The sequence below is a fragment of the Periophthalmus magnuspinnatus genome, chromosome 17, assembly GCF_009829125.3.
Source record: "Periophthalmus magnuspinnatus isolate fPerMag1 chromosome 17, fPerMag1.2.pri, whole genome shotgun sequence".
NCBI lineage: Eukaryota > Metazoa > Chordata > Actinopteri > Gobiiformes > Gobiidae > Periophthalmus > Periophthalmus magnuspinnatus.
Genome location: NC_047142.1, coordinates 10907660 through 10934805, shown reverse-complemented (window position 1 = coordinate 10934805; position 27146 = coordinate 10907660). Strand labels below are relative to the sequence as shown.

At 37.8% G+C, this 27146-nt stretch overlaps 1 protein-coding gene across 1 annotated transcript; it reads right to left on the bottom strand.

Annotated features, from left to right (window-relative positions):
- Positions 1-824: 824 nt before the first annotated feature.
- scinlb (scinderin like b) lies at positions 825-25566 on the bottom strand. The gene is made up of 17 exons (XM_033982402.2): positions 25458-25566; positions 20332-20519; positions 15015-15169; positions 11921-12082; positions 10642-10791; positions 9925-10014; positions 8789-8921; positions 8462-8550; positions 7116-7331; positions 6479-6612; positions 6313-6403; positions 5282-5452; positions 4713-4887; positions 3769-3884; positions 3605-3682; positions 2843-2903; positions 825-2259 (listed from the first exon to the last, which is right to left on the bottom strand). The coding sequence occupies exons 2-17, from the start codon at positions 20510-20512 to the stop codon at positions 2099-2101; spliced, it is 2163 nt and encodes a 720-aa protein (XP_033838293.1). The 5' UTR covers positions 20513-20519; positions 25458-25566; the 3' UTR covers positions 825-2098.
- Between the last annotated feature and the right edge of the window lie 1580 nt (positions 25567-27146).

Sequence of the window (27146 nt, the reverse complement as noted above, 5' to 3'; positions counted from 1 at the left end):
TTAAATACTGTGTAGGGTTTATTTAAAAGCAAGGGTCAAGTAAAAGTACTGACACAAATCTCAAAGGAGAGGGAGTGTCTTCAAGCAGCATGCAAACAGAGCATTTCTGTACCAAGGATTAAAGATCTACACAGAGATGGACCGTGATAACAGCATTTCTTATGGGGCAGCTGCTGTACAATACTTGGTGATTTGTTTTTCTATGACATAACAAAAAGTGAAAACTGTTGAACTGGTCTGGTTTCTGTAAATTCTGTATTTCTGTAAACTTTATAACATTGGTAAAGCTGCACATATCGTTCATCACAAACCGATTGCACGATGTAACTTGTCTGGTTTTGGGTCCGCTACCATCTTGTCTCCGTGAAATTGTTATTAGTTTTGCCTGAAATGTTCCACAATATGGTATTAAACTTATCTATCTTATATTTATTCAATAACAGGTGTTTTTATTGATTGAAACTTTGAAAAAAATGCATTCTTATTGTAAGCAAGGGTCAACTCTCCACAGATCTGACCTGTCACTTGGCCTGATGGTTGTCTCCATGGAGATAGATAAGTGAAATAAAAGAAATAACTTCTCCCTTCATCAGAAAAGTTATGTAATGCACCTTTACCATATGTGCACAAATGGGATTTCCAGACCCCAAAAGCCAAATCCTAGAATAATTTATTTTTAAAAACCCAAATTTTGCAAAACCTTCCTGGTAATAAACATTTGAAAATTTTATATCAATTTTACCGCCCATTACTCTGTTTTATGAATACAGTGAAAACATAACATTCAGCCTCTAAAAATCAACAATACATGAGGGCTGTAGTCGTTTATTCGATTAATCATTCGATGGCGTCTTATTTTATTTAGGTCAGTGGGTCATCTGAAGATTTGGGAGTGAACCCTGTGTTTTTGTAAAAATTGTTGGGGTTTTTTGAATGAACTCCACCTGCAGGTGTAGTCTTGTGAGTGCAGTTTGGGTCAGATGAACAGAGATACGTAATGGTTTTGAGAGCTTTTGCCACGTCCTTTTGTAGTTGACTAATCGATCTGCAGGACATGTCTTTAATCGACCAAGGATTTGTTCAGACTACAGCCCTTCAGCACATAACAGTTTACAATGGCAGCTTGGCCCGGTCCATCTCTGCTGACAGTCTATGGGTAAAACATACAAAATATCATTAAGTTTCTGGGTTCATTATATCAAAACAAATATCAAAACACAACATGGTGGACTGGCATCTAAATACAACTAAGTTTTAAAAAGAAACTCTACATTTCTATCTAATGCTTTAAGATGGTTTCAAGGCGTACTACATGATACTGTGATGTCTTGAAGCACCTGAATGCAGCGGTCCACAGAGCACTGCTTATGCTCTATTGTAAAAAGTAAAAAGAGAATATGTCATCTGGCGCACTGCACCATTGGCCTGGAGCGTAGCAGTGAAATATGGGGTTTGGCACTTGGGGACTGCAGGTAGAGAAACAGCATGGCACTAGGTGGGTGGGTGGGGAGAAAACCAGTCCAAGGTTTGGACACACCTTTTTTTTCTTTATTTTTTACTGCTTTCTGCATTTTAGATACATATAAAAGACATCAAATATATGATGAAAGATGTATGGAATTATGTAGCAAAGAAAAAAAGTTAAATAACTTAACTCAATATTTGTAATATTTTATATTTAGATCCAAGTGTCCAGCCTTTGCTTTGCTGACAGAGTGGCAAACCCCTGTCCTTCTCTCAGTGAACTTCATGATGAAATCTCCTGAGATGGTTTTCACTTCACAGCTGAGCCAAGAGCACAAAGCTGTGATCAATCCAAAGGGTAAAGGCTATTTTAAAATAAATAAAATCTAAAACAAATGTTGAGTTATTTTGAGTTTATTTTTTGTTTACTTTGTTCCAAATGTATCATTCATAGTTTTGATGCCTTCAGTGAGAATCTACAATGTGAACAGTCATGAAAATGAAGAAACATAAATGAAAAAGTGTGTCCAAACTTTTGACTGGTGGTGTAGGTGGGGGGTAGGTGGGTAGGTGGTAGGTGGCATTTGGTTGTATTGGAGAGGAGGTGCTTGTCCTGGAGACTGGGTGGGTGTGCTCAGAAGCGAGCCCGGATACGCTGCAGAGGGTCGGTGTCCCACATGTGACTATCCCAGGCCTGGAACCAGCCGGTGAAGGTGGGTGGCTCTGCTCCCTGTTTGATGGTGGTGATGGGGGTCCCCCTACGGCCGGAGGGGTCGGAGTCCACGTACTCTTTAGCTGAGGGAGAAAGAAGGAGCAGTGGTGTTATTAAAACATGTACCTGATTTTTTATTGTCTCTGTAAACATGAAAAACTGAACAAAACAGAAGTCCATTTTAAACAGTTTGAAGCAGTCCAAACTTCCTCACTTTAACATATTTCTAGCGTCCTAATTATTTACAGCAATGAGCTCATAAACACTAGTTTTCATCATGCTAATACTAACCACAACTACCATGCTAACAGAGCATTAGCCTTGTATCCTAGTTTCGCAGACAATAGGCTTCACGTAGAAGCCCATTTCCATCAGTAAATTAAAAAAATCCACCAGTAAATACAAAAATTTTAATAAAAAATGATAGAGGCAGTGAAGAGAATCTGAGCACAGAAATGCTTCCTTGTTTCCAGAGAGAACTAGAGAACTAAAAGGAGTAGACACCTCACCAAACATTATTCATAATAGTCCCAATACTAAACCTGAACTCTCAGATGCACACAGTGAATCCTGCCTAGAGCTGACGGCCTGAACATAATGTTTTCTGTCCCGCACTGTGTGATGTGAGTGAGACACAGTCTTCTCCTCAGGGCCTTTGATACAAACCTATTTTAGGAGCCCCCTTCTTCTCCTCGGCGTTGGCGTCTTTTCCCACCCAAATGAAGATCTGAAACAGTCACAGGAGATACACTCAGTAACAGCGCAGTAAAAAACATCTGTAACCACATTTTTCCTAACTTTTCTGACAATGTGTAAACTATCTGCTTGTCCCCATGGAGATGTTATCTCTTTGCCTGGAATGTTCCTCAGTACGGCATTTAACTTAACTATCTACCATTCATTTTCATGAATTTCATAACTGCCATTTAATCTCAAAAACACATTAAGAAGCTTGAATGAACCTTTAACTTTTACTGTTTGTGGTCTTGCCTCTCCACAGATCTGACCTGTAATTTGGTAAAGTGGCGTTACCATGGAGATAGATATATTAAATACCAAATTAGGGAACATTCTCCGCTGTGAGGAATCTCTTCCAAAAAGTTACACAGTGCACCTTTAAATAAATATATAACCCTGACCCTGTATGGAAACGACTAACTCACTTTCCTAATTGTCTAATTAAAAAGCACATCAGCAGAGGGCGCAAGGACCAAAGCTTATGGCACACTGAGGAGTGAAGCAGCATGAAACTAAATAAAAACACAGCAGCTAGCATTGCATTGGGCAGTGATAGCAGTTATGAAATGATTGATCAAAATGAGTACAGTGAAGATGTACAGACTTTAACACAGGGAACATTTAGACTACTTAAACCTTTCACGTCTCATTATTTCTATATGAGTTTGTGTTAAAATAATATACAATTACCTGATCGCAAGTGTCCAGCAGCATGACATCATCTGTGGCCAGGTCGGACTGAGTGAAATCTCCTGGAACTTCTTCAACCTAAGACATAATCATAAAGCAAAAGAAACATCAGTAATGTTGCTAAGAGGACGTGAGCTAACCTGATGGTACTGTTGGGGACTGACAGCGAGTCGTCCGGTTTTGTTGGAGCAGGCGAACAGTCGCGGAGGGTTGACCACGTTACGAAGGGCCTTAGACGTCTGGTACTCCTTCTTCCCTCCCAGAGCTGACCAGAATTCACCTGAGGGACACAAGCAAGATTCAAATGACGTACTGTTTTATGTATCAGGTCAGGTTTAAATCCTGTTTTTGAAATGAGCTGGAGTTCTCATTTATGGGACACAAATGACATCTCTCTCTGAATCTGAATTGAATAATGGAAAGCATGTAAGAAAACTACATACATGTTTTGGAACTTGATCTGCAATAACAAATTGGATGAACTGTGACAAATGTACTTACATAATCTAAAACTGATGTCATCTGGAGTCTAAACCTTTTGGTATGGGCTTATTACCAACAGAGAATATACTTTTAATAAAAAATGTTTTATTTTAGCATGCCGGAGGTAATACAGTGAACTGAAAGCAAACCACTGCCATATAAGTGGGACATGTCTTAATATTGTTCCCTAAAAAACTGTTCCTTATGGACTCGACTAGACACAATGTATGTGAGTCTCCTTTTCCAGATCTTGAGCACAGATGAAAGCTTTAACTAGGAAATGGTTAAACCCACAAATACCAACAGCGGATGAGTGGTTTGATATTGTTTACTGTATTTTTAAGATGGAGAGAATCACTTTTAATATCAGGTTGCAGCAAGACAAATGTAAGAACAAATGGGAACAGTGGAGTTTATCACAACTGTAAGACTGTGTTACATCTTAATTGTCTCATTTCATGTTGTTTAAAATATTTAAAAAAATTGCAAAAAAGAAAAAAACATGTTTTATCCAGTCCTGGGGAACTTCATGTTATTTAAATTCAGAAAGAAACCTCACATTCCTTAAGCAACATGGTGATTAATAAAAGAAAATGAATCTTTATCCACTGTGACATATCTGTACCTGGCTCGCGGCCCTCGCTCACAGAGGAGGGGCTGCCTCCTAAAAAGCCCACCACGTGTTTGGCTGCCTCCATCTCCTGCTCACTGGCCCCTGCTCCCCTCCACACGATCAAGGCCGAGGGGCTCTTCAGCACAAACACGTCGTTTGTGTTCAGACAGGACGCACTCGCCTCCACCTGGGACACACACAGTATCCTCTCATGTACCACTTTAACAGAGATATAACAAAAGTACGTGTATTATGTACAGCGCATATGACAAGCAGATTTTCGTGTTCTTCTAATTATGACTTGAATGAAAGTTAAAAAGAAAGAGTTGAAAAATACAGACTGTAACAAGGAATTTGTAATATTTACATGTAAATAATACAAACATTGGACCTTGTTAACATTATGGTTGTTAGGTAACAGTTATGGAATTAACTCTACATCATATCTGCTTCCCGTGTCCAAACAGGAAGTAAAAATGTTCAAATCAAAGAAAACTAAGTAAAATGATAATTGTGTTAACTAGGTTTTAGTGAACTGTGTAGTCTAACCTGTCATACTTAAACATAAAGTACATGTGTACCTCGACCGCGCGCGTGGCCCCAGACGAGCTCTGGCGGATGTGAAACAGGCGGGTGCTGGCTGTCTGGCTCTGTCCTCCTTTACGGGACGTCCCTCCAAGGTGAATCATCATGAGCTTAGATCTGAACAGGCTCATGAGGTGAGGAGGCTCCTGGCCTTGGGTCACACGCACCTGCACAGCAAATAGATCACTTTATCTCCAAGTAGACCACAGAACAAAAGTGCAATTCGTCTCATTTGAAGTACATTAAAACATAAATTGCAAATCTAATCGCAGTTGCTTTAAAAAGCACAATTAACTGTTTCCTAAACTGACTGTCCTTTCAAAAATAATGTCAAAGAATAGAGTTGTGTTCCACGCTGCCCTCTCCTGGTCACAGTTCAACTTACAGCATCTCATCTTAGTGGCTGTCACAGAGCTTCAAATTATTTTAGTGAAAGCTCAAAGTCTGAATTTGTAGCTTTTAGACCAATTTAACTTAAATAATATATGAAATTCTATATATCTATATGCAAAATGTACTTTTTTGAGCTTTTTTGTGCCTTTAATATTGTTCCCTCATCAAAAATATATTAGATATATATTAGAGTTATATTTTGCTTTATTCAGGCTTGTTTGATGAATCCTTTAGTTTAGTAAGTTTACTCCTTCTAAGCTCCATTAAAACATGCAATTTTGAAATTCCCAGGTTGGTGACGTAACAGATAAAAGAGGTCTCCTGTTTTTAAGTCCATAAAATCAAAATCTGAGAATTTCTCCCATCAGTTTGTTTTTATTACTGCATGTTTCTTTTCACATGTCAAAAAGAGTTGCTCACCCTACCCGTGGTTTGTTAACTGAATAGTACTAACCCCAGTTCCCAGTATTGGAGCACACGTCCTGAAATAAGTTGTCTATAATCAGAAGAAGTTCTTAAGTTCTAAAGTGCAAAACATAAAGTTCTAAAACATGAAATCAAAAATACTCCGGAGAATGTTTAAAGGCCAATAAAACCAAATAATGCATAATATTATTTTTTTTAAAGTGCAGACCTGAACCGGAGCTCCTCCCATAGAGTCGTCCAGCTTCACCGTGAGGAAGGCTGAGGCAGCCAGCTCGTCCTGGGTGCACTTCAGCCCCTGCCTTTAGAAAAGTTATGATCATTAGTCCACTCTGTGATGAGTGTTTGAATGTGCAGTGTCTCCCTCCACAGCTCACCATGTGTAGATGATGTGCTGCTCGCGGCCTCCCAGTCTGTAGCTGTACAGAATCAGGTAACAGTCTCCACCGTAGAAGTGCCCATAAGAGGCTGGGTCCACAGGTACATTAGCTCCATCCTCCACTCGCCAGATCTGTCACCAAAATCAGAAAGTGTTCAACATGTACAACAAATTCGTCCTTAAAGACACAGTTTGTAATGCACTGATTACTCTGCGAGGGTTTGCAGAGCTGCCTTGGCCTTGGCCTTGTATTTTTTTTAATTTTTTTTAATAAAATGTAATGTATTTTGGGTTATAATTTTAGTATTTTCAATAAATGAAATGAGGTTACAGTCAGTAATATCTTTACTTGTTCATTGGAGTAAAAAATAAAATAGCAATATCACTTTATAGAAATAGCTGAACCTGCTAAATAAGACAAATAAGATTTTGTGCATTGTTGGAAATGCTGATAATAGCAATAATATTACATTTTTTTATATGTTTATTTCTAAGCTTTTGAATATATTTTCCAAAATCAGAGGTGAGAACATGCAAACTCTACACAGAAAATCTCCACATTTTCTCAGACTCAAACTTGGTACCTTCTTGTTGTAAGGCAACACCACTAACCACTACACCACAGAGCCCCTCACCTGAACCTTGCCGTTGCCGTCGTCCACCATGCCGTGCTGAGCAGCCATGGTCTTGTTGGAGTGGAGGGAGGAGGCGTCGAAAGGCTCCTGTTTGATCTTAGCAATGCGGCCGATGGCGTAGGCTTTGGAGGGGCCCGTGGTCTCGTCTTTGTCCTTCCAGTCGCTGAAGAACTGCTTAAACAGAGTGGTCTCAGCTCCGGCCGGAAGCACTTGGATCTGGAGACAGAAGACTATAAGAATAAGAATATGGACATGTTATTAGCAGTTTCTACAATTACCAATAGAGGAACATCGAGGGCACTTGATCAGTAACTTTGTGCGATGTGTAAAATTAATGTAATCAATAATACGTAAATAATAATAATTATAATTAGAAATATGTAGTAATAATGTAAATGTGTTCAATAGAAAAGCCTGTAAAAAATGTTTTAAATGTGATGGAAAATCTTTTTTAGCATGCAATCCTTTTAATCTTTGTAGATAAAATAAAGATTTAGAAAACTGCTTCTTTAGTTTCTTATCTATATTAATATGTATTTATGATTTTGTACTGATAACTATTATGCAATTAGTTATTTGATTGTCTCTTATAAAAAATAAAAAAAAAATAAAAAAATCAAGACCATAAATGGACATTGTTATTTATCCACTGGGCCCTGGTAACCTTGGACAGCAAGATAAATTCTTGCAATATTTGGGTTCACAAACTCATGAGAAACCATCTTGTGTGCTCCTGGAGGGTTAGGACCCATCATTGTTTGGATGGAAGTCAAATGTGAAGCTTCTTAGACAACTGACAAACTTAGGCCTAGTTTACCGAAAATATAGAATATTTTGTCTTTGGAAAATGTGCAGGAAAATGTTTGGACTTTTCTCTCAACTGGATTTAACAAACAATTGATTTTTCGTTGTTCTGTTGTTGTGATGCCTCGCCCAATCAGCTTGGAGAGTTCAAACAGGTCCCAATCACTTGCAGTGAGAACCGTCCCAATTTGAAAATGTGTAGAGGTCAATTCAGAGGGTGACATAAACCTGCCATGAGCCAGGTTAGGGCCCTAGTGCAGCGAACACAACATGATGTTACAAAATTAAATATGGATGGGAAACTGACACACATCAAAACTGGGATTAAACCAGAACTAAACCAGGACCAAACCAAGTCTATGTCAGGACTAAACTAAGATCAAACCAGGACCAAACCAGGATGGGGTGGAATTTAATACATTTACTTCTTCCCACTCCTTTTCAAGCTTAAATAAGAAAAAAATATGTGAAACATGTATTAAGTGAACTTGAAACATGAGTTCACTTACCTGCTCAAAAAAAAACAAAAAACAAAACGTTACCTGAGTCTTATTGGAGTAGCCCTTGTCCCGGATGAACTTCTGTCCAGCCGACATGGCAGCTTTACGCTCCGATGTGTTGGCTTTAGGACCTGAGCAAAAACACATAAAAACACATAATATAGTAACAGAATTCAATGTGTGATTATATTTAAAGATTTTTAAGTATGAGTATTGTTAAATCTCCATATGTACAAAAAGCATGTAGAGAAAGACCTCATAAATCTAACAGCCTCCACCAGGGACACTACATTTGTAAATAATGAGCCCGGTGGGAGGAATGCAGGGTGCCTCTAAAGTCATTATTTGTTTAAGAGAAGAGGAGCTGACCCTTCCACACAAAGATGTTCCTGTCCACTCCGTTGTCTAGGATGTAGCACTCCTCCGCAGAGAGCATGGCCTGTTTGAATGGGCTGGAGGGGGCCACCATGGAGACCTTCATGGACCCTGAGGCATCAGAGATCTGGGTGGAGAACGTGATAGGATCAATAGGATTTATCAGCCTAGTGAGGTTTTAATCTGATGTGTTGATGGAAATTCTAAACATCTGTGTAATCCTTCAATCGTCCACGTCTGATCCATAGTAAAAGCCAAATGTAAAATCTGTCAACTGGACAAAAAGGAGTGTTTACATATTGCTAGTTGTATTGAATCAAAGAGAATAATAGAGCTAGCCAGGATGCCAATGGCTGTGAAAGCACCCATTAAGAGCTGAATGAATATAAGTATGATTCAGGCACAGTGCACACTTAGTGTAACTCAATACACATTGCCTATGTACAGAAACTGTAAACAAAAGCTGTTTCCAGTTTCAGTGTAGTTACCCCCTCCCTTCAGATAGATATAAGGCAATGTCCACCAATAATCTGACCAGAACTGAAGAAGTGGCTTGGATGAGCAGTGGAACATCTTCACTCCTATAACTTCTTTGTCCAGTTGACAGATTTTAATTTTGGCATTTTCCTATCAGAGGCTCAGAACTGGTAAACGGACAGTACGTCAGTATGTTTAGAGTTGAAAATTTTATAAACATGACCTATCTCTGTCCCGAGATATGAGGTAAATATGTCAGATATAGTTTTTACTGATAACACAAAACATTGGACATGATGACTAATCTGTTTATAATTTGATGTTTTGGTTCTAATGACGATTATCCAATCAGAAAGCAGAATGAGTCAACGCTGAAATTCAGTTGGTTTAAACGTGGTTTAAACTCTCTCTGATCTGAATCGTGACTATCTAAACCCCAATACCTACAGCCAATCATTAATCAGTGCTAGTGCAGGATTTTAGGTTCTGAGCTTTCACATCTCTGTCCATATATGAAAATGAAAAAAAAAACTTGTATTGTAGCACCACTGGTAGATGTATTGTAGATTGTAGTACCAAATAAGAGCACAGGCTACATACCCTCCCTTCAAAATAAACATGGTAAACATTGGTTTAGCTGCTCTTGTACTCACCATGTAGAGGGCGCCCTTCTTCCTGTTGGACACATCCACTTTCTCATCGTCAGGAGAAGCAGGAGCGATGCTGGATTTAGGGCCCAACACCTGCAACACAAGAGGGTTTCTTTAATAATGAATATAAGTAGTGGAGGAGGGGACGAAATAAGTATCCTGGATAGATAACAAAGTAGTTATTTAGGAGATAACCAACTCCCAAATAACTATATGATAGAGCCAGAGCGTACATACAAATAAAGCAATACATTCTTCTTGTTTCATTTATTAACACAGTGCCAACATGAGTGGAAATCTCTATAATTATTTTGTTGCATTGAAGTTTTATCATTTAGTCTAACTGAATATTTGAAGAGTTTAACAGTGATGATAACCTGACTCCATGAGGTTATCTAGGACTTTGGATTGTCTACTTCCTAAACTCATGTTGTAAGGCTAATTTTGGCACAAGGCTGGAATTGAACAAGCACTCTACAAAGACCTGGGTTGTTTTAGTGGTTTCACACAGAGTTTAACCCCTCAGTGTGAAGTGGGACAAATTTCTGTGCTTGGGTGCTACATGAATTCAAACAAAAGCTTCTAATATACGTTTTAACCGAGCACACATTTACGCGTTTATTCATATCAGTTTATTTATATAGTGCCTTCCAAACAGTCTAAATGGTGCACAGACTTTACAGAATATATAGAATGAGTGGCTGTTTCTAATGACCCCACCTCAGTGAAAGCTCCGGGCTCGTCCCCCTCCTCCACCAGGTGCAGTTTGGCTCGGCCGTTCCTCTCGTTGTCACGGATGCCGATGGCCAGCTCTGACGCCTTCAGCCTCTCGTAGCGGTTACACTCACTGCCGCACCACTGGTAGATGTCCTGGGAGCGAGGATTACACAAAATGATTGAAAAGTCTCAACTCATATTTAGTTTTTTATTATTTGCCAAAAACGTCTGAACGTCAAAATATCCACTTTAATTTGAGTGGACAAAAGTGTATGTAATTTTTAGGCATAGATTTAGTTATTACTATTACTTTTGAATTAGTTTTAGTCAGCAGAAATGTAGCTTTAACACAAACTATGAAAACATTTTAGTTGATAAAATAAATACTGATTGTGATCCCTGAGAGGAGAAGTGAAAAGTAACACTGTAAAGTAATAAAACTCAGTCACTTCACTATTAGGATCATTTCGTCATAAAACTGTACGGCATGTTCCTGTTTATATCATTTACAACTTCTTAATAGTTATCGTCTAGTACAAATACACCATAGTTTTATCTAACTCAATCAACAGAAGAACACATGTGGAAGCAAATTGGCCCCACACTGTTTGCTAATATTAAGTCAGTAACTGATGTCCCACGTCTTTCTTTTCTACACATACAGCCAATGTCATATTTCATAATGTAGGAATCCAACAATCCATCTTTTTCAATTCTGACGCTTAGACTCATTTTTTGAGAGTATTCTTGACATGGGATGATATTGAAATTTGGTATCACAATTATTAAGGCCAAAATAATTGCAATTAACAATTATATCACAATAATTATTAAAGTTGCTAACAGATAAAAAATGTTATGGATATGAATAATCTTTAAATAATATTCTAAATAGGTTCCATATTTAAACAACTCTTACAGTATTATATCAGTGAAAACTAATAAACTACTGCACATCACATCAGGTTTGTCAAGTTGCTGTGTACAGGTTTTAATCATGCTTTTGTATATTTATGGAGAATTGTTGATTGGAAACATGGGTGATGTAGTCTTGTGGGTTGAGCTTTGCACAGAATCTTACAGATAAGTGTAAGGGGGTTTGAATAGGGCTCGGCAGAGATCACTACATTACTCAAATACGTGTGGATGACATCTAAAATCTCTTCAGGCATCAGATTAAGAGGAGAGGCAGAGCACTTCACTGATATCTTTAAAGTGGCAGTAGAGGTGCGCTTCTCAGCAGAATGTGTAAACAACTTAATAATGTAAACAGTGAGCGTACCTTCCCCAGGTCCAGGATAAAGCAGTCCCCTTTGTTGAAAGATCCCCAGTTCACGTCCACTTCCGTTGCCCGGACGACCCTGCGACCCTTAACGTGCAGCAGCCTCTTCACGTCTGCGTTGTTGGTGACCACGTGCTGGAAGCCCGATGCCACGCCCCCTTTCTGGAAAACAAAATATATAATATTATTATTATAGATCTGCTGTAGCAGCACTTAGGGCTACAGCAGCACAAGAAGACTACACAGGATTAGAGCAAGGAGGACAAACAGGTTTCAATATAGTTTGTTGTTTAAACTGTAGTGTGTTGTATATTTTCCTATTAGTTCCTTGAATATATACACAGAGAGCTGCCATAAGGCTGCTCGGGTGGCCTTTGTTAATAGTGGTTGGCTTAAGTCACAGTTTAGTCAATTATTTCACAAAACATTAAAACTATAGCTATTAAAAAAACTACTGAAGAAAAAAAAAATTCACACTTAACCTACAATTTAAATATATATATATATATATATATATATATATATATATATATATATATATATATATATATATATATATATATATATATATAAAAATACAATTTGAACAATACTTGAGCTACAGTAATAATTACATGCTCTTATGACTGTGGTTCCCAACCTGAGGCAGGACACTTTAAGGGAGGGTTTAAGTTCTTAAAAAAGGTTATTGTATAAAAAAAATAAAAGAATATTTGCACACAAATAATTGGAAATTGGGTATAGGAAATATATTGTTAATATAGCTGAAATAAATGTTTGTTTCTATCACGTGATTCATAGGAAAAAGGTTGAGATCCACTGCCTTATATATAAGCCAAAATGGGTTTCTAAAACACTGAATGAGATGAGGAAAGGAGAGAGGATGGACAGTCACCAGACATCACAAACACTGCACTACAGCTACAGCCCACAAAGCCTATATGATCTATATGAGTCCATATAAGGTTATATTAGGTGAGCGTATGTTCTTGGTCTGGAGTACAGTGTGTACCTTCAGCCTGAGTGTGTCTCCCAGTGTTCCCTCCTCATGAAGCCAGTAAACAGAATAAGCAGGATCAGCACAATCAAAACCACTTTTAAAAGTTTGACTATGCATTTGAACTGCCAAGTGACCAAATGGGCGAGTGTGAATTATTCTATAAATAATAATTTACAGTTTAAAGGTGCACCATGTTTGCGTTTTCAAGTGGAGGGTCCTAAACCTTTTTTTTTCTATGGAGATGATCAAACATTATTGCCAGCCATCTTATTTGAATAAGTGAAAGATTAATTTAATGTCATACTGTGAAACATTCCTGGCAAAGCAAAGACAATAGGCAACCGGCAGAAAAGTTACCTGGTGCATCCTTTAAGTCATTTGTATCTGAAAACATCTTGAAAATCTATTGGCCCTTTGTTCACTGTCACTCTATTGTTAGCTTGTAAGCTCTTGCTAACATCTGTTTTCGCCCAAAGCCACACGCATACCATCCGTCTTGTTCAGCCTATAAACTTTTCCATGGCAACTCTCCCGGCTGCAACGGAGGACTAGTTTTAGACCCAAACTATGAGCAGACCATTCCAGATCCCAGTCTCCTCTGCTCCTCTCTAGTTCGCTGTAAACAAGTTCTGAGGGAATAATTATCCCTAAGTCAAACCAGCACTCTGCCGAGGTGGTTTACATGGAAATGGGAAGCAGATGTATGGTAGAGAACAAGCGGGTGCTACATTGGTCAATGAAAATGGCATTGCAGCGGGTTGTCATGGCAACAGCAGTAGGCCTGTCAGACACTCCTCGGAAGTAAACAGTGTGGGTTACAAGTACTTAGGTGTAACACAGTGACAAAGTCCAACTATTGTAGGTATTTATTAACTATGGAGTCATTTTTAGGACAAAATTATTAGACGGCTTTTCCAAAATGTCTTTAAACTAAAGTCTCTTTGCTCAAGTTTGATTTGGAGGAAAAGAATTTGATAGAAACCAGTATTCTGTAGAGTTCTGATCATGCGTCACACTACATAGCACAGTGTTTTTCAATTTTTGGTTAAAAACTTTTCAAGGCACACCACCTTTTAGAAGACTACCAACTTATACCACCTAGAAAAAAAAAAACAAGTTAGCCCTTATCCCTGTGCCTGATAACTGTTTTGCTCTGTCTACTTGTACAGAAGTTACCCAGGACACCACAAAATAATAAATTATCTCAAGGCATGTAGAGTCCCCCAGCACACTGGCTGAAAATCAGTATCCTAGTAAGTAGTAGGCAGGTAGAAGAAAAGTTAAATGTAAATGCTTGCAAATATAAGCCCACTGCTCACTGCCTGCTCATTACAGTAGTGAGAAAATAGAAAAAGTATGAGGTCAAAGTTCAAACGCACGCTCAGAGAAGTGCCCACGGTCACAGAGAAAGTTTGTGCAGGTCTCTAAAAGCACAAGCGGGAGTATTGACTGTTACAAATCAGTGATCAGTTTGTAGAGGATATAATTCCGCTGCGCTACTCGTGGTTTTATGATGTAGAGTATACCAGTGTATCACGTAGACTACACCATTGGAATGACCTGGTACTAGTGGTTATATGACGTACGCTTGCCATAGACTGTGTATGTAAATGGACATAGCCAACTCCCTCTGCGTTCCAAATAGAAACGAAGACAATGGGTCTTTCAAGCTCTGGTTACAATTGACTTCTATTTCACTATTTTGTCCCTAAATTAAGATATGAACATTAATAACTGACAAATTCGATACCTGCTTTCCTCGAGGTCGCTCATACTGGCATTAGCAACAGGCTGATTGACAGGTTCGTTGCCCCCTACCAGACAAGCGGTGCAGTCAGGAGGGGGCGTGTACCTTCAACAGCCTCGCTTCTGATTGGCTCTTTGGTTTCAGATAAGACGCTATAACTGCTAGCCTCGATGAGCTTCCTTTGGCTCCAACCAAACGCTATGGGTGACGTCACACTCCCTCAGTCCACTTATAGTATACAGTCTATTATGTCTGTGTATCATGTAGACTACACTACTGCTGTTACCTCGTACTAGTGGTTATATGACATATACCTGTAAGTCAAGTAAACTACACATTGGTATTACCTGGTACTTGATGCCGGTCTTGAAGTAGCCCTGGAAGGTACTGGACTCATAGTTCTGCACCTCCCTGTACTGCACCGGCCCGCCCCCCAGGAAGTCATCCAGCTGCATGGCAAAGATGGCCGCCGCTCCACTCTCGTCCTGGGAGCACTCGTCACCTGCAATACACCATTTGATAAACATATTTAGTTTTTCTTTAGTATGTATTATTTAAGCTAGCACCTACTTGTGTCCATGGAAATTGGCAATAAACTTATTTATCAGCACAGAGAAAAAGGTAACTTCACCCCATCAAAAACTGTGGCTAGTGTGGTTAGTCACAATAACTTGCAGATTTATGACAAATTCTATAAATCCTAAAGGCCCTGTGCGGCAAATGTGTCTTGCTCCAGTGCAGGTATGTTGTAAAAGCAGCTCTTGAGGTCAAAATAAGTCTGTTGAGTGCTGTCTGGATCTGATTATTCTTTTATTTTGCACTCTTCTGTCTTAATGTAAATTTTATGCTGACTATTTGTGATTATTTATGTTTTGATTTGTTTGATTTTAATGTGTTTCTTTTTCTGTAAACCACTTTGTGTACAAATTGTGCTTTAGAAATAAACTTGTCTTGCCTTGTTAGCTTTACTGTCAAGAAAAACTCTGCACTGGTGAGTTGTGACTTGTATACTTATAAACAAATTAGGACGTGTGAGGAATAACTTCAGATCGCTGCAAAACATTTAACATTAATGTTCTATTTTGTATGTTTGTAAGACTGTGAAAATCTGCTAAATCAACTCATTCAGAATCAGTATTTATGAATCAACTGTTGCAAAACCAAATTTCAATCACTATTATCGTTGTCAAAAGTATCAAAAATCAGATACTAATCCATACAAAAACTAGATACTCATTTGAGCAGGTGTCGATACTAAAAAAGTCACATTCAGAAGACAGGAACGAACTTTTCCTGAACATCATTAGAATTATCTTGAGCTGTGTCAGAACAAGTATAAGACACATAGACTAGTATACACCCATGGACCACTATAGAACCTACTGGACGACTGAGGGATTACACAGATATAAGGCCACATGGGAATATAAAAGAAAGTACTACCAACGTAATGCTGAAAATCACATTCTACTGTCTAAATAAAGAGATAACAGAATCGGTATTGCTTATCAAGTCTGTTCCTTAGTATCAAAATCGACAAACACTAATCACTATTGTAACTTTTTTTTTAGCATAAATGTTCAATTATCACAGAAAATGGCCGTTCAGATTCTTGCTCACGACCTCACATGACCCCTGAGTCACACATGGTCTGAGTGAATCACATTTAAACCACATAAGAACTGGCTCTGCTCCACACACAGGGAGCAGGCTGCACCAGGACGCTTCAGGCAGGACTTAAACCAAAACAACTTGGGTTTTATACTTCGCAATAAAATACGTTATAAAACAGTGCATGTGTGTCTATTTCAATTTTTGTACTTCTTTTAAATGAATTGCGGCAATAAAATGGAACCTACTGTGAATAAAAGAAGTAAAGATTGATGCTTAAGTAGTTTAAATAAGACAAAATACAGTCACTAAAAGCATCAAAACTGGTTGTTAGGAAGAGGAGATTAAAGCAACACTATGTAACATCTCTGTTGATGGGTATACCACCTGTATCATTTGCTTGTCTCCATATATAACACACATCCCTTTAAGAGCTACAAGACAAGCAGAGAACATGCTGTACAATAATGTATTTATTTTGTTTTCACATTTTATTAAACTATAAACTACTAAAAGGCATAAATACTTAGATTAGAGCATCCATTGTAGTCTAAATCATATATTACTGTGTTCACCTGTGTAACTTTTCTGCTTGCCACTTGCTGGTCCCCATGGAGATGTCATTGCTTTGCCTGGAATGTTGCACAGTAAGGCTTTAAATTTATATTTTGCATGTATTCGTATTCTTCTTATTATTCTTATTTTGTATGTTATTCTTACTATGAGTAAGCGACTCATTTAAAAGGAGTACAATAATGCAAAAAGACACACCTGCAGTTGTATAACATGTTGTTTCTTGTCTCGATGGAGACACGATTAAAGCCTAACTGTGGAACATTTCAGGTAAAGCAATAATATCTTCATGGGGACCAACACGTGGCTGAACCAACACCAGAAAAATTACATCATCTTTAAGTTGAGCACTGTAAGTATATTAAGACTAATATGGATTCTCTAAAAGTCAGTATTTTAGCCCTTATAAATACAGACTAGAGTTTGATACTGAGGAATAGACTTGATACTTAATACGAATTCTGATACCACAATGATAATAAAAATACTCTTCATATAGACAATAGAATGTGATTTTCAACATTAAATATGTGTTCTTTCTTTTATATTCCCATGTGGCCTTATATCTGTGTAATCCCTCAGTCGTACAGTAGGTTCATAGTGGTCCATGGGTGTATACTAGTCTATGTGTCTTATACTTGTTCTGATACAGCTCAAGATCATTATAAAGATATTCAGGAAAGGTCCATTTCTGTCCTGCGAATGTAACTTTTTTTTAGTATCTCATTTCAATACTAATTTTAATATCAATTAGTTTCAGATGTTCTAAACTTTTGACCCTGCCCTGTAGTAGTCTATAGTGTAATAAAATGTGAGAACAAAGCTTATAGATACATTTTGGACTTGGGTTCGTACAGTGTGTCCTCTGCTTCTCTTGTGGCTCTTAAAAGGATTGCTCATTTTGGCCAGAGTCTTCGTTACATAACAAACATGAGCCTGGGAAACTCTCTCCTCCTCTGATTCATTTAAGGATTAGAGACGCTGAAGCAGTTTGCACAGGCCTGGACTCAGCAGACAAAGGGAAGTGTGCAGTAGTGGAGCTGCGTAAGCACAGAAACAGGTAAGAGACATAGAACTATGGCACTGGAACATAAGTGCTTTTTGGTACAGGGGGACACAAAATTAGGTCAAGTTGAGGGTTAATTATTGACTCAAACAGATGTGCACATTTTGGAGAAGGAAAGAAGTGTCTGCTGCACTGAACAGATCATGGTCTGTTTATATAGTTGCTGATACTTCGGCCCCTCTGACCACCAACACACACACTGAAGACATTTATACTTGCCATTATGACAGTTTTGCATTAGAGCCAGTGTAGCACCAGGTATTCAGCGGTCTCCCATCCAGGTACTAATCAGGCCAAACCCTGCTTAGCTTCTGAGATCAGATGAGATCAGGCTTTGACAAGGAGGCATTACCATGTCACATTTTAGGTACAAGAGTAACAGAACCTGCCTCACACCAGATTCATATGTGTATCACTCTGAACTGAGTTCTGCACATTATTAGAGTGGAACGGCTAAAGGTTTTTCACAACAAAATAAATTGTGTTTTTACTAAAATAATACATGGCGTTGCCATGTTTTGTTTTGTTTGGGCTCTTCCCATTTAGCTTTCCTCCAATCCACAATGCCCCTTTGCCATTGGTCCAATCTCCGGCCATCATCGTCCAGGCCCTGACGCACCAGCGAGACCACGCCAACATGGATTCTTGTGAGTTTGTGAACTCATAAATATCATGAGAATCCATCTTGCTGTGCGAGGTTAGCAATAACACACATTTGAAAAAGTTAGTTTTGGTGGTGTAAACATAGTTTTGTCAGTATTACTACCTCCATACGGGGGTAATAGCAACTATGGACCTAAGGCAGGACTAATAATTAACTTTTGTTAAATTTGAAACAACTTTTTTCACTAGTGATTTTGGCATGTCTTTAAATAATATAAACTTGGCTGAAAAAAAACTGTCTGCAGTATACATGTATTTGTACGGTGTCATTTTGACATGAGCTGGGGGTTGTCAAACGTCACTGAAAAACCACAACAGACAAAAAAAACAGGATACAACATGCCGCCACGGAGATTGCACGCATTTTTCAAATATGTCTCAACACAATTATCACGGCAGGCCTATGGTGAGTGACTCATAATGTTTGGGGCATGTGTAATGAAAATAGTTAAACTGCAAACAAAATCCAAAAATGTAAAAGTACTGGTTGATTTACATACAACAAAATAGTATTAGCAGAGGAAGAAGTCCTATAAGGAACAGAAATGAAGTAACTTTACCACATGTCAGTTCTGGCTTCATTCGTTCACTTCAGACAAGTTAAATAGCAACTTAGTTCTGCCCCATAGTAGCAAGGTCCTAAGTTAGATTCCCAGACTTGACAGGGTATTTTTTATCATTTGCATGATCTTCTGTGTCTGTGCAGGTTTCCATGACCGCCACAAATAATGTAGTTGAGGTTTACCCAGAGTACGGAAGTGGCTCAAGACTAGCTTTGGCAATTTTATTGAATAACAAAATATTTTGAAAGTGTATATATCTGTTATAATGCACCATGAATCTATTCTGATGGAGCTTTTATCAACTTCTCATGTACATGGAGATGTTATTTCTTTGCCTTGAATATTCACACTGTGGAATATCTTTAAATTAATTATTCAATTACAGGTGTTTTGCTGCTCAAAAATTACTTGATACATGCATGGTGTCACATAAAGCTGTACTATGGAACATTCCAGGCAAAGCAATAACAGCTAAATGTTATTGCGAGCATGTAACCACCAGACAGGTTACATAGTGTGTCTTTAAATTTATTCTTGATCCTAAACCATAGCCAAAAATACTTCACCACTAATCGATAAATCATTTTGTTTAGATGTAAAAAGACAGATTAAAGTCATGATTCACAAGTTTAATGTGTCTTTATACAGACGACCAGTCCAAAGTACGGACACACCCTCACCCTCTCATTCAGTGTTTTTTTTTTTTTTTGCTTTATTTGTACTATTTTCTACATTTTAGACAAATAAGGAGATATCAAATATATGAAGTAGGACATATGGGATTACATAGTAAATAGTAGTAAATAACTTAAATATATATATTTTTAATTATCTTTTTATATTCAAATTTTACGCCTTGCATTGTCGAAAAAATATTTAGTAGACTTATTTAGACTTTTCTTTACTTTTGACTTCTGGTAGTGTAAATACATACTTTTTTTTTGCATGAAGTCCCACACAGGTGAAGTCTTGTGAGTCTGGGTCCGATAGATGGACATACATAATAATTTTGAGAACTCCTGTCACGCCCCCTTTTTAGTCGATTAATCAATCGCTAGCAGCGACTACTGCCTTAACTTTATTACTTTCTAATTGTGAAAAATATATCTTTCTTCTCAAACTTCTCAAACTGCAAAGGCAAGAATTATCATGCAAAAATAAAAACAGTTCTACAGTGTTGTTCATTACCGATCCACATGTGAATGCTGTAGGAGGGGAGCGAGGTCGTGTGGAGGAGCAGGTAGGCGTCCCCAGTGTAGAAGCTCCCGTGGAGGCCTTTGGGCACCGGCTTCAGGTCCAGGTTCTCAATCCTCCAGATCTGCAGCCCGGCCTGTTTCCCCGCATTCACAAACTCCTTATGGGACACCATCCTGGTCCTGTGAGGAGACAAAGAGCTGATCAAACCATCGTTTCAGACTCAAAACAAGGCAAAAGGGAAAATCAGACACTAACGATGCTTTAACTTGAGACTAGATACTTATTTAAGCAGATATTGATACTAAAAACATTTACAAGACCAAAATAAACCTTTTCTGAATAACTTTAGAATGATCTTGAGCTGTATAAGAACAAGTATAAGACACATAGACTAGTATACACCCATGGACCACTATGAACCTACTGGACGACTGAGGGATTACACAGATATAAGGACACATGGGAATAGAAAAGAAAGTACTATAATTTAACGCTGAAAATCGCATCAGAAATAGGGCCAGAAACACACTCAGACACAGGCATGTGACGTTTGGGCCCAAGATTTCCACTGGACATGATTGACAAGTGAATAAACCAAACAGAGAAATGCACTTGTGCCAGACCAACGTGACGGTTTATGAGAAGAAGAAAACATAACTGACTGAGACTGACAAAGCTGACTTCTGCAGAATTATAGTGAATTGATGCACAATCAAGCATTATACAGAAAATGTCAAATTGAAAGGCAAATAAAACTCATAATTCACTCCCAGGTCAGCTCACTGATCTATCTCCTTTCTGCTGCTGTGCTTATAAATCCTTCTAAATAAAATAATGTGGCACAAATTAGCAGCTGTGATTGGACTGTTCCAAAATAGTGTGTTGTTTGACACACTTTATGGTCTGGTTCAAGTCCATTATAGTAAGACCTGTTGAGCAATACAAATGTGTTGTTATTGGAGACGAAACAATGCAACACCTTCTCATTCCTTTCGTTCTGAGAATCACTGAGCTCTCTAAATACAGGAGCTGGTGTTTGGGCGGAACCAGTCTGACTAGCTCCAGGTACAGCTACACCTATGCTATAAACTGACTCAAGACTGAGACACTTTCTATGGATTCTACTCTCTAATCTCCATTTGAGTCCCACTTGTCAGTAAACAGACAGATTACAGGACCTGAACACATTTTTTCCCATGTATTTGAGCACAATTTTTCTGGCCACAGTACAGATATATTGTATATGCAGCTCTGACCAAAAATCAGGAAGTGCACAGTTAGCATGCTACTTGTTGTTTGCATTACTATTGGCCTCTGAGAGTTGTGAAAACTCGTAAGACCTCATTGTGGTGAATAACTACGCTACTCAGAATGCATAAGGTAAATAAGGGAGAACTTTTGACCACAGCAAACTTTAAAATGAACTAAATGTGTCTTTCACATTCTTAAAACTGTAAAAATCAGGTAGAGGGCGTTTACTATTAGTCAGCACGAGTAGTGTCTGTACAGGGACACACCCTGTACAGACACTACACTGAGGAACTTTGAACTGTAATGTAAAGATGATATCATAGAAATACGCGTTATGGGGCTAGATAGTTGTCCAGGTACGTTCCATAGTGGTCCATGTGTGTATACTAGTCTATGTGTCTTGTACTTGTTCTGATACAGCTCAAGATCAATCACTATTGAACGGACCTGGACGACTGAGGGATTATACAGATAAAAGACAACATGGTACTATAAAAGAAAATACTATGATTTAATGTTGAAAACCACATTCTATTGTTTATCGTTGTGGTATCGGAATCAAAGTCTATTTCTTAGTATCGAAATCGGGTTTGAAATTTCAGTGCCATGACAAAACTAATTACAATTCTTGTTTGTAAAAGTGCATCTGATTGATGACGTTATTCATTGAAATAATATGGATTTTATCAATATATAAGCAGATAGAGCGAAAGATTAGAGTAGATTAGATTTATACAAGATTACAAGATTACAAGTGCGACAGGATTACATCGAATTTGACGTAGGAGAGATGACCTGTATCGAATCATCTGACTCATGTTACGTTTACATCTCTGTTGATTTCATACTGGGGTATTAATATATTCACGTGCCGTTTAGTGTCTGTGTATGTGGTGGGTAAGGTCAGATTGTATTGGGTGGGTAGTACTCAGTTACATTTACTTGAGAATCTTTTTACAGAAATTGTGCTTTTCAGAGTACTTTTCTAGCAGCAGACTTTTACTCCCACTTGAGTAATCTTTTTATTGACGTAACAGTACCTTGAGAAAAGGTTTTGGTTCCTCTTCCCACTGTGAGTGAGTGTACAAGTGACAAAAGCTTAATGTTGATGATATGAACATGATTTGAACGTTTTTGTTTCTTGATCAGGTTATAGATATGTTGTTTTTTGTCCTTCAAATTACTTTAACTTCAAATTATAAATCAGATCTTATAGTACCTCTTTAAGTTACTATTACGTGAGTACTACTCAAATACTTTTTTACTTGAGTAATTTCTGGAACCACTACTTCAACTTGACTAATAATAGTAAGTAAAAGTAATGAGTAATAAATTAGCTACTCTAACTACCTCTGATTGTATTTGATTTTTTTTTTATGTTATTGGAAATTTGCCCCAGAATTTGCATTATGCTGTTCACTTAAAAAAAAAAAAAAAAAAAGGAATAAAAAAAATCAAATAATAAAATATAAATAAAAAATAATAATAATAAAAATAAAATAATCCTTTATGCCACGTTAAGTGAATAATCTTTTTTAATTTAATTTGATGATAACTTTACTAAAACATCACATCCAAAGACTTGAGTTAGTCTCTCTCATCATGAAATACTTTTACTTTCATTTTAATTATTTGAGTACTGCACTGTAATTAAATGCTCCAGTCATGTCTGGTTATCCCACAACATAAATCAAAGTATCTTAATAAATGGTCCCTCCCTTACTCACACACCTGCCTATTGTGAACTGCAGTGTATCATTCACCAGCTCCCTCTAACCACACGGCGCACAGTTAAGTCAACATGCTGACAGTCTATTATTATTGCCACTCAGAGATGAGACCCGGGTTTGCTCAGCTGGGCCAAATGAGCGGGCAAGCGGGCTAAAGGGAGATCAGGTTACAGCAGGCTTTTTGCAAAACTCAATCGATAAACAGAAGTGCAGTGATGAACTGTATGGTGTAATGTAGCTGGTGCATCTGAGATCAGGAAAACTACTATCTTAAAGCATTTAAACGTCCTGGACCCATTCATGTCCATGTAATTCACCAAACTCTGTCTTGTCCCAGTACAGATATATTGTATAAGCAGCTCTTGAGGTCAAAATAAGTCCGCTGTGTACAGTCTTCAACTAATCATAAAAGATTTTCTTGAGAATTGTGAAGTGTGCGGTTAGCATGTTACAATGTGCGGTTAGCATATTAGAGCTAATGTGTGTGTTTCTGTTCCAATTATTTTGTATTTTACCAGTCCATATAGTGATGTTCCCGTTTGCAGTGCAGTGTTGCTGATTTGAGGTTTTCCTGGGGTGTTCTGTCTTTTCCTGCCCTTGTGAGTCATGGTGGTTTGTTTTTTGCACTTTTGATATTCTTTTTTTCTTATACTGACATTTCTCCCTGTTCCCTGATGTATGTTTTGTTGCATGTTTTGCATGGTATTTCATACAATAATTGCATTTTTTATCTGGTTGTATTTTGTCTTTGGGGCTTACAAGCAGCTGTCATAGTTTTGTATGTGGTTTCACTATAGTATTTATGTTTTGAACACATCCTGTGACCTGTCTGGCTCTGTAAACAGCACGTAGAGGCAGTGGGCGTGTGCATGTGTCACTGTGCTAACTACTTAATATAGATCTTAGCATAAACCACATTTTAAAAGATATTGTTGAGTAGTCTGTACTAAAGTTAAGTCATCAATCTTATGTTGATTTTTTTAATGCTAGCATTAATTGGTCCAGGCAACTTTGCAAGATTTTCCACAAATATGAATAATTCATTTTGATCGAATCAATAAAGATGCATTATGTAACTTTTCTGGCAAGTCCACTTGCTTGTCTCTATGGGTATTTTATTGCTTTGCCTGGAATATTCCACAATCACCACATCAACATTGGAATTTGGGACCAAACCCGGAACTAAGCCAGGATTAGCACAAGACCAAACCAAAAACCACATTAGGACTCAAACTAGTAGTGTGCGGGCGCACCCTTATTGTGAGCAGGGTCCATCATCATGGAGATTGATGTATTTAATGCCATACAGTGCAACATTCCAGGCAAAGCCATAACATTGGAGATGCTGCGCAATATTATATGCAAAGGAAGTATATTCCCATAGAAACAAGCAGGAGGAGGCCCTGCTCCTGGACAAATAAGACTCAGGTTTGTGGAGCTGAAGCCCGCTCAGAGTAAAGACACTTTTATTACATTTATTAGTTCAATAAACACAACCAAAATGAAAAAACACATGCTTTTGGGCTAAACATACTGTGGTTTTAATATTTGACACTGAAAATCTCCATTAGCTCATAAAAAACTTAATAATTGTTGTGTGACTTGCTCTGCTTTTCCAAACTTCAACCAATTCACATCATCTTGTCAGAGCATTTAAAAGGTAATTCCTTGTTTACACCATAAGGCATGAATCTTATGCTGACTATGGGCTTTCCCTCTGAATGAGCTGTGCCAACTATTACATAAGCGCACGCTCTACTTCCTCGACTCAAAACTCTCGTGCTAACTTTCATAACATCGCGACAAAACGCAGACTTTTCCACCACTTCATCGCACAATGGGACTATGGACCCTTTTATTACCCGTTATCCGTGTTTCCTCTGCCCGCAAAGGAAAATCTCAGCAACTGAGTGCCAGAAAAGCAAACAGACTTCACAAGACAGCATTACAATTTCAACAAACACAACGCTACAGCTGGAAAACAGACCTGCAAGTCCAGTCATAGTTATTTAAGTTGAACATTTATGCATTTTGTAAAAGAGTGAAGCAGGAGCGCCCGGGGAAGAAGTGCCAGAATGCGTAAAAACCTGTGCGTAAAAGGCTGTGCGTAAAAGTAGAATATAACACTGTACTTACGATTTGTGGAAGAAATAACGGAGAAAGTATTCGTGAATGAAGAGAATAGAAGGATGAGTGCGGCAGATGTCTCCGGAGCGTAGAGTTTTAACGCAGAGAGAGAGGTGGGTGTGTCCGGGCTGCAGCGCTGTGGGGGAACTGGACTCTGATTGGCTGAGAGATCCAAACGAAGGAAAGATGCTCAGTCTAGACGTAAATAAAAGGTTTTAACGAGGAAAAACGACTCAAGTGAAACGTAAAGCGGGTTTGGTGAGTCGTGGGGAAGGATAACGCAATGTTTTGGAAGTAATGACCGAGGGTAACTGGCTGGACACGTGTTTAGGGCAGGACACAGCCAAGTGTCCAATGCTGGTTGATTTTCTGTTTGGAAAAAGAGCAGGTGTGTAGTAGGCTCATTTACTTGAGCAACTTTTTAAAGAATTGTACTAACTTTTATAGCAGCATACTTTACTTTTACTTTAGTAAAAAATAAACTAACAGTACTCTTTCTTTCTTACTCTTTTGGTTTTGGTTCCTCTTCTCACTGGGAGTAACAAGTGACAAAAGTATTATGTTGATGATATGAAATGATTTGAATATTTGTGTTTCTTGCAGCGCTTCTGCAGATATAATTTAGTTTTTCTCATTTTTGTTTCCATCCTTTGAAATACCAGACCATTTTGTACATTATTTAATATTTTGTCCTTCAAATTACATTAACTTCAAATCACAGGCTAAACCAGATGTTACTTCCTTACAATTACTCTGCAAGTAACTACTTGGGTAGTAGTTTTCCCAAATTGAGTAATTTTTTGGACCACTACTTAGTTCTTCTACTTGAGTAATATAATTTTGCAGTAATGTTGAGTACTATTTTGGACTTCTCTACCCACCTCTGGTAAAAACGTTGTTAGACTCAAACGTTTGACTTTTTGCTTATCGTATATTATAATAGACCCATAAAGTCAACCCAAAAGTAAATTTTATTGTCCTGTATCTACAGTAAATATTTGTCTCATTTAACTTTATGCACCTTCAATGGACTGTCATAATTGTTATAATCACTGTGTGACCTTTGTGTTGCAGTTACTATGGTTCATACTTGGATGGGACTCCAGTGACTCTAGTCTTTAGGCAAGACACTTGTCCAGTATGAAAGTGATTTGTGTATGAGTGTTTGTGGTGGTCGGAGGGGCTGATGGTGCAGATTGGAAATCTGGTTTCTGCCAGTCTGCCCCAGGGCAGCTGTAGGTACAATGGCAGTTTACAAATACAGATTGTGGGGTGAATGGATAATGAACTGTTAAGTGATTAGAGCGTCTTTAAATGCACTATAATAATATATTATTATTATTATTATTATTATTATTATTATTATTATTATTATTATTATTATTATTATTATTATTATTATTATTATTATTATTATTTAACTTTATTTTTTCAGCTGTTAAATTCTGTCCATTAGGAAGATCATTATTTGTTGGCCTACCTATTGATTTGTTGTAATGTCTTTCTTATTCTGTGAATCATTTTGAATTACTGAAGGAATTGTGTTATACAAATACAGTGCTGTGAAAGTATTTGCCTCCTTACCGATTTCTTACTTTTTCACTTTTAGCCATTTCAGATCAAGCTAACTTAAATATAACTCACTAAAGACAACTCACAAGTTAACACAAAATGCAGTCTTGAGTGCTGATTGTATTT